Below are 12,199 nucleotides of genomic sequence, written 5' to 3' on the forward strand. Positions count from 1 at the left end.
AGCCTGGCATTTCACATTTTGTCATAGTTTGTGAAACTACAGACAAAATGTTCTAAAAACATTTTGGAAGCAAAAGAGGATCTGCATTAGAAGTCTGGATAGTATTACATTTGATCCTGAGCAAATGGTTTTATTTCATATTTAGCTACAAACCTATTTTCAGTGACAACAGGAAGTTAGAAAAGTTTGTTTCAAATGACAGCCTGGATGTATCTGTTTAGAACTGAAGCATGTTGAAACTTTTTTTTTTTTTTTAAATGTGCAGTGAACCAGATGCTTAAACCCTATATGTATTAAGTTATCCATCCGCAGTTTAAAGATGCTCTCACATTCTATTTTCTTTTGATACTGAAGTGAAAACAGGAAATGTAATCTGGTCCTGCTTGTGGGAAAATGATCTGTGAATCAGAAGACTGAGCTGTCAAAAAGAGCAAAATTGGCTTGCTTTTTAAATAACAAAACCAAAAAAAACCCCATGTCACACAAATCAAGGGTCAGTGATATAATACAAAAAAACCTGCTGCACTTCAAATTTCCCACAGTGTTTTCTCCCTTCTTCATTTCATTAAAAACTAACAGGAAGACTAATGTGTCCAGAATGATTCATCAGTGCACCTCAGAAGCAGGAATAAGAAATGATAGACTGGCCCTGCATGCAAAGAGTGCCATGGCTTCCCAGTGACTGCCAGGTGGGAAAGCCATTCTGTCCTGATCAGTATCTTACCATGGAAAGCATGACAGTGACACCATGTGCTGGCTGTCACAGCAGTGTGTCACACTGCAGGTGCAATAAACTCTAGAAGCCCCTAAGTCTCCTCTCCTGGGGATGGAAATCACCCTCCTGATCACTGCCAGCCTGACTGTGCCTGCTTAGACCCCCTGGCTTCCCTGGGATGGGCTCTGAGGGAGCAGAGGACACAGCCCAGAGTGATGTCAATGTTTCTCTTGCCCTGTTTGTGCCCTGCCAGCAGAGGCCCCTGCAGCACCCCCTGCTCTGGGAAGGGGATCCTTGTTTAATCCCACTGCTGGAGGGGGCTGCTGACTGCCAGGGGCTGCTGTGGCCAGGCACTGACCAGCAAGGGCTCAGCCAACAACTGGTGGGACAGGGGAGCCACTGAAGCACATCTGCAAATGTTGAGAGAGCACAAACAGCATGCAGACAACCAGATACAAGCAGGAAAGCACAAGCTGTGAAAATCCAAGGTACTGTTTAACCACAAACAGAAGCAACTTTTAACCATCTGTAGCTGGCTTCTGAAATGGAACATTTCTTTACAAACTGCTGTGATGCCCCTTAAAGGCATCACAGTTGTTTTATCACATTAGGTTAAAGTTCTTTTATCACATTAGGTGTCAAGGATCAAGGCTTCAACTTTGCTTTGACCACTGAAAAATTCCTTCCCTAGACCTCAGCATGCAGAAGAGCTGGACTGCCAGATAAGGAGCTCCAGCCATCAAAGATTTAAAAACATACAAATAAATCAAAATGTTTATTATGGCTAAGAAAAGCTTCAGAAAGCTGTTGCATGACACTGGCATCCCTGCATGATTCAACAGTGTGATACAAAAAATGCAAGAAAACTTAAAACTTACAGTTTAATAAATCTGTTCTAAATAACAAGGACGATTATCTTACATTTGCAGCATGTAATACCAAGACTCTCTGCAAGGAAGGAAGCTTTCCCCATCCACCCAAAAGTGCTTAGAAAGGGGCTCAAACAAAGTATTATTCCCCATGTTAAATATTTAGCTTCTTTTAAGCTATTTTATTTCAGAAAAATACTACCAGCAGATCTGAAAAGTTTACTGACAAAATAATCACAATATAGATCTGTTACTTTAAAGAAAGAGCAGCAGTAGTACAGATATTTTTAGTTTAAATTCAGAAAAAAAATCTGTAATTATTTAGTTTAAAACTAAAGTGACATTTTTTCATTACAGAAATCATGTGGAAATATGGAGAAAGAAATTTTTGCACCACTTCTTTTTTCTGATAGGAATTGAGACTTTGCAGAATCATACTTAAAATTATAGTTGATTTGAATGAAAAGCAAAAAAAAAATTGTAAACTATAACAGGCAATCAATTATCGTATGAATTGTTTGCAATTTTGTTCCTCCATACATATTTGTTGCTCACAAAGTAAAAAAGGAGATAAGAGTCATCACATTCACTGCTAGATGAAAACACATTGGCTAAAAATTGGCACACTGGCTGATAATCCTTTTAATGGACTCAAACTGCCCTAAAAATATTGTAAATTTATATGAGCTATATTTATTTTATCTTTAATAAAGAATATATACAATATATTAATTTTATTTATTAATTAGTATACAATATAATAATTTTATCTTTTTCTCTGCACTGAAGTCACTTGACAAGCTCACCAGCCCATTCCTTCATTCATTCTCAACCTAACAGTTCCCTGACATGGAGCTCCTCATACACCTTGAGAGCTCTGATTCACCATCTCCACAAGACCTGGTTTAAAAGGATCTGCTGAAAGCTGCCTCTTGCTGAGGTGCCAAAGTTGATAGGGCTTGGTGGGAACAGCTGTGGGCCTGGAGTTGAGAAAGACCTTTCCCTAAAAAATGAGCTTGGCTTTGGTTGGCTGGTTTTGTTTCGTTTTAATTTTTGGCTGCACAACTGATGGAAGAATCCTGTAAAAGGAAAGGAGCTTCATCCAGACTCCTGCTTGAAGCAGAATCCAATTTGCTGAGGCTGTTGAGGACCATGCTCAGGGAAGGTCCAGCATCTCCAGGAGTACAGAGAGCTCCAAGCTCTGGGCATTCTGTTCCAACACTCATCCATTTATAGAAATATTTCGTGTCAGAATGGATGCAGATGTTGAACAGGCTCTTAGGTGGCTCTTACTGCAATTTTAAACATTTGTGACAGGAAACATTTGGGGCTTTCATTTTAAAGATTAAGGAGTAAATAAAGCAATAAAATAAAAGTGCAAGTTAATAGCCAACAGTGATTATTTAAATGAATCAATTAATATCAATAATTATCTATAGTTTTGTTGCAGCACAAGTTCTATTTAAGCAATATGCCTGTTCACTGTACCAAGAGTAATTAACAATAAAACACCCTCTAGGGAGAGAGTTCACAAATGGTTGCCAAATTAACAAATTTAGTTCTTAACTCTTTAATATGGAATGCAACACCATTATTTTAAAAGACACCAAAAACCACAAACTACTGGATATTTTTGGGACATTATTATTAATATTCTTTCATTTTTTTGCTTAATGAAATGACAAAGTTCTTCAATTTAAATGAAAGAAAACAATTGCTTGCAATGCATTTAAGAGCCTATTTATCTGCATTCAAATATACATTTTGTTATTATATTAATAAATAAAAACAAACTGCCATCCCAATTGAGGAAAATAAAAGATTAAATAAATGACTAAGTTGGTATTAAATTTAGTATTAAAATTGATTACCTATCACTGAACGCTTCATAAGTGACAGGACATTCATAATTTAAAATGTTCACTGTGGTGGTTGCACAGTACTTATAATTTATGGTGCTTTCTCCTCTAAGTAGATTTCAGTAAAATGAAATGGCAGTCCCTCATGGGAACAAGCATCTGATCAACATGAAGAGTGTACAGACACTACTGAGAAACTGTCAGTACCACTGCAAATATGCTTTTACACTACCCACATTTTTGAACATCCATTTAAGGGGAAATGGTGAACATTCAAGGCAGTCCAAAATGCACAGCTGAAAAGCAATTCCTCTTGTTCAAAGATTTTGCCACACATACATTAAGAAATTGGATTTATTTTGATAGCTGCCTAAAGCTGTACAGATGGAACACTTGTGAGAAGAGGGGAGTCATTAGGACCAGTCTGCAGTGCAACCTGCATTGTTGGAGGCCCTGCCTAGGTGCCAGGAAGTGCCAGCCAGCAATTTAAACAAGCTTCTGTCCTGATCATCTACAGGAACTGCACAGCAGCTGGAATTTCCAGTAAGGAACTCACCCTTGCTACTCTGTCCCTATCACCTGTTTCCCAAGACCTAATGACTCCTTGGCAGGCAGATTGTCAGCTGCAGGTGAAAATGTCCTTGTGGCAAAGGTGGGAGAAGCTCCCAAGCAGCGCTTAGGAACCAGATCCTTTCAGTGCAGAACAGTTTTTCACCCTCAGCCAGCACATTCAGCTCTCTACTCGAGTGAGCATTTACTGTCCTCAGGCAGCAACAAATAGGTATGGAAGAGGCACAGCTGTTGAGCCTGCAGTTGGCACTTCTGCTGGCTCGTCCCTCTGTCACTGTTAGTGACACTGCCCTTCAGCAGACGTGCTACTTGATCACTGCATGTTAATGGCAATCTCTGGGAACAGCAGGGATGTCAGAATGATGATAAAGTGATTATAAATACAGAGTGACTTCAGACACAAGAGTTATGGCAGGTACTTACTGGAGATGCGTGTACTTGTGTTATTCTTAACTGGTTTTCCAAATCTTGAACTTTATTTTTCAGTTCTGCATTTTCAGTTTCTAATTCTTGAATCTACAAAGCAAGTGGTTATTCAACAGCTATTGGGATAGTCATGGATTTCAACAACAGCACCCACTGAGCATAAGTTTCATCACAGATCTGGTGACTTAGAATCAGGGTTTAACTCTTTATCTGACTGTAAAACATTTTCAGTATCCTCCATATTTCAAACTTTCTTTTTAGTGTCCTTGGAGGACAGCAAGACAAATATTTTAACAGATTTTTTTTTCAGTCTCTCTTTTTTTTAACCTTAGCAATCTGAGAATAATGCTGGAAATTATGCTTCTATAAAAAGCAGATAATATAAATACAGCAGCACATAATTTTATCTCTTAGAAAGAACAAAATACTTCAGAACTTACTCTTTTCTGTAAACCTGCAATTTGTTTCCTTGTTTCAACATCTTTTCCTCCAGATTCCAGAAATTTCCTGTAAGCTAAGTCAAATGCTTGACCAATTGTTAAAGTTATCTCTTCCGCCTTTACATAAAACATAAGACTGAAATTAGTAAATGAGGAATATTTGCTGGAGATCCTTTCATTTCAGAATATCACAAAACACTTTATACCATGTATCATATCCAAAGGCTTTACCCCATCCACCATGAAGCCAACATAACAAAGGAACACCACAAGCACCCCTCAGCAAAATACCTTGGCAAAATGTAAAGAATATAAAAGTACTTTGGATGAAGAAAGGAGACTGGGAAGTATAAATTATGTCTTCAATTTCCATAAACACAGATACTATACTGCACAATGGCTTTTCCTGATGATTTCTGAAGCATTTACAGCCTGTTCCATCATGAAATAAAGTCTTTTAGATTTAATGAAATAATGTTTTCATGGCAATGGATATTTTGACCCCTATTGATTTTAAATCTGGATTTCAACACTTATTTTTTTGAGTACTATAAAAGCTCACTCAGGATACTGCTGAGAAGTATTTAAGTGCACAGTTATTTCCAACTAGATATATGCAGAAAAAAAAATCTGCAGATATTGCATTTGTATGTGCAAAGTATAATAATTTACTTGATTCATATCCTATGTTATCATGTGTTTATACAGTGAGTGCAGAATATCTCTGTCAAAAATGATGGGGGTAAAATAAGCCTATAAGAATCTGATGGAGGACACCTAGGTTTCAGAAACAAGTGATTCAAAAGCAGGACCAGAAGCTGAACATATGGATACACCATTTGCTTAGAACTTTAGCAGGGAAAGTAAATACACTAAGGAATAACTGTACTGTCTCAGACACCAGACAATGTCAGTTCTTGGTGCAACGACTTGTCTGGGAGTCCTTTGTGGTGTTGAACTTGAGAGATGTGGCAGGGAAAGGGGTGGACAAAGAAGCTGTGATAAAATAATAGAAAACCCCAAAAAACAAACAGCACACAAAAACCCCAACACTAAATCCAGAGACTGACATCAGCAGAAAAGCCTGCAAGGGTATCTCAGCCCCAGAGCTGCACTAATCTTTGCAAACAGCTGTGCAAACATCTCAAGCCTGGTGGGATGGAGCCTGTTCTCCAAGAGTATTGCAGATGCTTCCCCCAGGATGGGGGAATGTTGTGGAGTAAGAGAAATTATCCTGGAAAACCACCTCAGATCACTGAAGAAAGAGACTCTTCCTTAATTTAATGCATCTAAGTTGCAAGACACCATAGTGGCATGAAAAACTGTGTCCCAGCTAGAAAGCAGGCTGTCTCTTGTTAACCATTCCCACCTCATTTCAGGGCAGAGCCACCAGCAGCACAGTGCCCTGGAGCCCTGCAGAGCATCCCATGTACTTACACACTTTTCACTGTCAAACACGTAGCACAGGTGCTTATTGGATTCTGAGTCTTTGCAGATGAAAGTAAATATTCTCTTGTCAGTTTTGTCATCAGCACAAAAGGATATCCTGTGGAGCTGACAGTTGTGCTGGACCTCCTGCAAACAACAGAATGGCATTTTATAAGAAATTCCTGCACTCAGGAAAAAGATGCACAAAGGAAAGCTCTGGATTTCCTCATAAGAGCAGGCAAGCTGCAGTAATGTTTTTGAATGCCTCTTATTGCACATGAGAGCACCCAAAAATAGACTTAAAATGTAACAGAAGTTAGCAAACTCATCTCCTAAAAGCAGGTCCTGTTTTTACTGAATGTAAACAGGAAGTTTATTTGGACAGCGTTTATTCAGACAGTAATTTCTGTTCTAGAAAATTGATTTTACCGCTGTGTTGCATCCCTCTGCAATTTATTTAGGGCCTGATTATGTAAAATAATCTGTGCGCTTCCAGGTGCACTAGATCTTTAAATTTCATCATCTCCCAAGGTTTGTTAAAATGGATTTACTGAAATGAGTCCTTACTTTGCTACATTAAATACAGAAAACAGAAATAAAATTACTTTGCTAACCAAGTAAAGGGAAATAAATCTGACACACAAATACTTCTTTACTTGGGGTGCCACATAAGCAGCTTTTAAGCATTATTATTTGTATGTTTTGCCACTGTATGTAATTTTCTATTAAAAAGCAATTTCCAGCTATTTAAAAAATTGCAATGGCACTACTCTTCAGTTGCAAGAGCTTGACAAGACTGAAATAAACTATCTCAACTCTTTTTCTGTTTTTTTTGTTGTTTTCCTTCAACAAGTCTCTTCTCGGTATTTTATTTTATTTGGCTTATTACATGGGAAAGAAGTATTTGCTTTAAAGGAAAATATGTCTTTTAGATGTGAACTATTGTCTATTAAAAATGTGCAGCACTGTGGTTCCCAGCTTGCTGTAAGCTCATAAACAAGGCTGTGCCCCCTCTGCACACAACCACATAGCCAAAAAATGCACCCCACGGGCAGTCTTTTCCCCTTGCCCCAAGCGAGTTCATTTTCTCAGTCTTTACAGTTGTTCTGAGCATTCAGTTTCTCCCATGTCCCAGATCCCTGTCCTGTGGTAGCTCTTCAACACACAGAAATAATAACCTGTGCTTGCCCTGGCACTACGAAGTTTACAGATGCATATAATTATTTTATTTCATTTAAGAACAGAATCACTTTTCTATAATCCTTTTTTTGAGTGCTAAGTATAGAAGCAGGTCCTGATATATGAGCTGGCCTCCTGTTCCTACTGCCATTAATAGTCACTGCCTGACTAAAACCCAATATTCCTACTGAAGCGCCTTGTTTGAAAAACACACTTCAAAAAAGACTTTAATTAGTGCTGATAACGTGAAATTGAATTTCCTAAAGCATTTATAAACTGTGCAAAGAGAAGGAAAACTCAATTGAAATTTACATGCAGCTACAAGAAACGAAGCGGGGGAGATAAAAAGGACGGCTCACAGTTGATGTCTACTTGAGTTGTAATAACAACATTGCTAAGAGATCAGAATGTTCCTAGTCCCCCAGGAACATATATCCCACAGATTTCTGCTAATCTCTGCAGGAAGGCTGAGATCTTTTGGCATTTCAAACTGTTATTTTAAAACAGTTTCTGCCAGGATATGGGGTTTTCCTTATGCCCTCCCACAAAAGGAAGATGCAAAAACTCCAATTAAAGTTGACATGGATATTTCCTGTTCCCTCTGCTTATGTGTGAACTGTTGAGTTCTGGTTGTGTGAAGAGTCTGAAGCAAAAATAGGCTGCAAGCATCTGTAGCTTTGAACTACAGCTACTGTTTGAGGAAAGACACTGCCACTGCCTGAATGTGGCAATTACTCCACAATTAAGAAGCAGGAACAAAAGAATCTTCCAAATTCCATATTCAACATATATAGGGAAAGATTTTTATCATGTGCAGAGTTAACATTTATTTAGCTCATTGTTTTCATCTTCCCCAAAGTTTAAAAATCCAGCTATAAAAGGAATGAAAAAATTGAATGCCACATTAGCTACAGTGTGCCTTCAGGACCATCTTGTACCTTCCTAGGAAGATGTCACCCAGGTGTTGTAACAAAACATGGTATTTTAGAAGATTTTTTTCCACCAACAGAATGGCTTTTGTTATAATACTTTAAAAAATACAAAACAATGAAAACCTTAAAATCAGTGAAACAAATATTTACTAGCTTAGCATGAAATAAAACCCATGTAAGTTTCTTACCTTTGTTTTCGGATCTAGAATTTTTACACCATAAATTGAGATTTGTAATTCAACTTTGGGTGTCTTTTGGCCTTCAGATTTCTTGATATGTCTTGCAAACTGAAACACAAAAAGCACAGCAAAAAGTTATTGGAAAGTTTATTTGTTTTTATTAAATCTAATTTTCTCTCAACTCTCTCCACCTGAAGTTGTTTCCTTCCTTCTTCAATAAGCTTCCCATAAACAACACCAACTATTCCAAGAGTCTCCGTTGGGCACAGACCAGTGTTTCTAACTGCACACTACAGAATGTTCCTAAAATTCAGGAAGAAGTATTTTAAGATTACTTAGCATGTTCCCCTGAAACTTTTATCTGCTTTTTATGCACTTAATTGAAGATTTTGCATGAGATTTCCCCAATAACAGCAGAAGCATGAACACATTCGGTTTAGAAGCTCCCTTGTTGAGCAGGGAACATTGCTGTGTTTTCCTGTGAAACCCCACTATTTCTAAACTCACTTCCATACTCATGCATGGAGGGTACTTCCAGATTCTCCTGTAAGATATTCCAGCAGTTGTTTTAAATGGGGTCAGTTTGAAAGCACTACAGTTGTCAACACCTAAGAAGTACTTGATCTGTTTTATCCTCAGAATTTGTCTGCCTGCAGCCCACTAGATGGTGGCTAGACAGCACTTTATATGACTGGGTTGGGTAGTAATTCCTATCCAATACATTTTCCATCCTTTTCAAGACTTACCTTTCTCTCTCAAATATCCCCCATCTAAACCACTCTGTGCCATTCTCAAAACCAACTCTTAAATATAAATACCTCTTTTGCATTTAAACATCTAGAAATGCTACAGACATCAGTCAAGTATTTTATAAAATATGAAGTATTTTATATTTCATAGAGGATGACTTGTGAAAACCAATTAGTTGAGAGTCAGAAAATACAATTTCTACTTCTGCCTCTTCAGCATCATGTATATGCCTCTTGCAGCACATCCTTTTCCTATCTGCAAATTCAACTTCAAGCCCATGTCTTGCTACATACACTTTTAATGTACATTAATCCCTGTATCTTTATTAAGGTGTACCATTCCATATGCATCTTCTAATTTTTTAAAAAGACATTTTATAGAAAATAAAATCTTAAAACCCATAACTGCTGGTTTGCAGTATTTTGTCCAATGACATCTGTTGACTTTAAAGAATTAAAATTCACTACAGCGAAATAATATGTTTTCCATTTAATAAAAATCACTCATTAAACCACACAAAATCTGTCCTAATTTTTATACTGCAAATTTAGCCTTTAGTCTGTGCTTAAAAAGGAAAAAGAGAGGGCAACCATTGCTTTATTTGCGCAGATTTTTTTTTTTTTTCCAAGATGAATATAAAACTTAGTGTCTTTAGATAATTTTCAGATCATGGATTTATTCATTAGCTGCATCTACCAGCTTTCCTCTCCAATTTGTAATTTCCTGAAGTCCCTTCAGTGGGTGGGACTTGGAGGACATGTGTGGTCCCTTTTCTCACTTTGCCAGGTTAAATGGAATGACTACAAAATCCAAAGATCACCAGGACAATTTGTACATCTCAATTCCAATGTACTCGACGGTGCCCAGGAAGACACTCCCATGGAACAAATAACCCTGGGGCACAACTCATCCTGAAACAGCCTGGAACTCGAGCAAATCCTGACCTTTTGGACATGTCCCTTTGCCAAGAAGCCATGCACGAGAATTTCTGTGCAGCAGTGAAGAAAAAGCACAAATACTATTCGATTTTACTGTGTTAAACTCATGGTATATATTGAGAATGAGAGTCTCAAACAACAGCTACACATGAAAAAGCTGTAGTTTTTAAAGAAAAAAAAGTTTTAAAGAAAAAGGTTTTAATGTAAGTGATGTGAATAACTTGCACAAGTTTTAGAACAGCTGGCCAAAGCTTGCTCCAAGTAGTCAAGAAGACTTACAACACTGAGGAAGTTCCAGAAGGCAGTTCTGTGCCAATTCCAAAAACAAGGGTGAACAAACTGACCCTACCACGTCTCCACTCTCAAAAAGCAGAAATCTAGTTCAAGAACTAGATAATTCAAGTGAGATGAAATTAGTGATGATCAATATTTTACAAAAAATGCAGCTTTGTCCAAGTAGACAAAGCATCTGCATTCTGTATGGCATTTATATTTAAGAAAGTGAAGCAACAGAAAGAAAGTATGAGTTAAGTTAGTTACATTAGTCTCCAGATGCAGTTATAAACAGGAAATGGTCATTGGGAAGATATGTTTCTAATGTATTCCAGCAGGGTTTATTTCTTAAGCATGACATTATTGAACAATGACCAGGAGGAAAAAAAAATTACTGATAAAATCTGCAAGCAGAAAAAATGAGAGGGGAAAAAAAGGGGACAAAACGAACTAATGATCTGAAATCTAAAATCATTACAGAGGAAGCTTGCAGACCTCAAAGGCTTATGAAGGGGCAAATAACAAAGGGAAGCCTCATCAACCAGAACAGCACAGGCTGGTATCCCAACAGAGCCCCTTGTTTTCCTACAATCAATCCTGCAAACCCCACATGTGCCAACCAACTCTGGTTCTGGGGAGACTACCCTGTGAGGATGGAAGAAGGAAGTCTGATAACATGGTGGGACTTGCACTAACTGAGGACCTTCTCATGAAACCAAAACTGGGAAGGTGTTTCAAAGAGATCCTTAAGATGACAACAATGGCTGCACTGCATCAGCTGCTTGTGAGAAAACAGTCAAATGTTATCTGCTGAGAGTTTCAAATGCAGAAGGATGTTGACAAAATGGAGAAAAAATTCACAGGATATTTAGCAAAGGGCTGGAAAACACACTTTAAGACACTCTATAAAATCAAAACCAGACCAATGGTGAAAGAAACCAATCATCAAAGAACCCCTTCCATACAGACATTCAGACAAATGAGCTTTTTAATCAAAGGTTTACAGTGAACACACAAAGATTAATTCAGAAAACCTGTGGCAGTTCCTTTTTGGGCACTTTTCCTGCCCACTGTCCTGTGCAACAACAGATAGCACACAGATACTGATCAGCAATTTCTCTTACAGCTGACACTCTCCAGAATGCCACATTCAGCCACCTCCCAAACTTGTGTGGGGTTTGAACAGCACATCCCATCACTGAATCAGGTATCAGGAATTTTCTCTTTTATTTATTTCTAGTCATCCCTTCTACCTAAGGAGGACCCCACGGCACCTCTGGACCTGGGAGATGTACAAACATTATATTTTCCTATCAGCACACATTTGAAACCAAATATTTGTATCTCACACAGTAACAAGATTATTTAAGAGGGTAAAAATCTGCAGCCTCCCATTGGCATCAAAATGGAAAATTATATAAAATTATAATGAATCACAGCATGGCTTGGGAAGAGACACAATGGGCCAAATTCTTAAACTGTTAGTTTATACATATAATGCTCTCAGGCACGAACTCCAGGTTTGGTCCAGCTCAGTGGGATGGGCTGGTTTATGTTCAACTGCTGCAGAATTAACATTATATTTTCATGGCATTTTAAAGGAAAGGAACAGATACAAATGAACCTATTTTCTATGGTTTA

The 12,199-nt window shown here is 37.9% G+C and overlaps 1 protein-coding gene across 9 annotated transcripts in view; it reads right to left on the reverse strand.

The window, feature by feature from the left end:
- The window catches only part of GULP1 (GULP PTB domain containing engulfment adaptor 1), a 143,379-nt gene that overhangs the window by 23,269 nt on the left and 107,911 nt on the right, over positions 1-12,199 (reverse strand). For all 9 annotated transcript variants that reach the window (XM_038141783.1, XM_038141776.1, XM_038141780.1 and 6 more), the window contains 4 exons: positions 8,607-8,705; positions 6,317-6,454; positions 4,880-4,996; positions 4,437-4,529 (listed from right to left, as the gene is read on the reverse strand). In XM_038141783.1, coding sequence (XP_037997711.1) covers positions 4,437-4,529; positions 4,880-4,996; positions 6,317-6,454; positions 8,607-8,705 — 447 coding nt within the window. The remainder of the gene's footprint in view (positions 1-4,436; positions 4,530-4,879; positions 4,997-6,316; positions 6,455-8,606; positions 8,706-12,199) is intronic.

The sequence above is a fragment of the Motacilla alba genome, chromosome 7 (genome assembly GCF_015832195.1).
Source record: "Motacilla alba alba isolate MOTALB_02 chromosome 7, Motacilla_alba_V1.0_pri, whole genome shotgun sequence".
Taxonomy (NCBI): domain Eukaryota; kingdom Metazoa; phylum Chordata; class Aves; order Passeriformes; family Motacillidae; genus Motacilla; species Motacilla alba.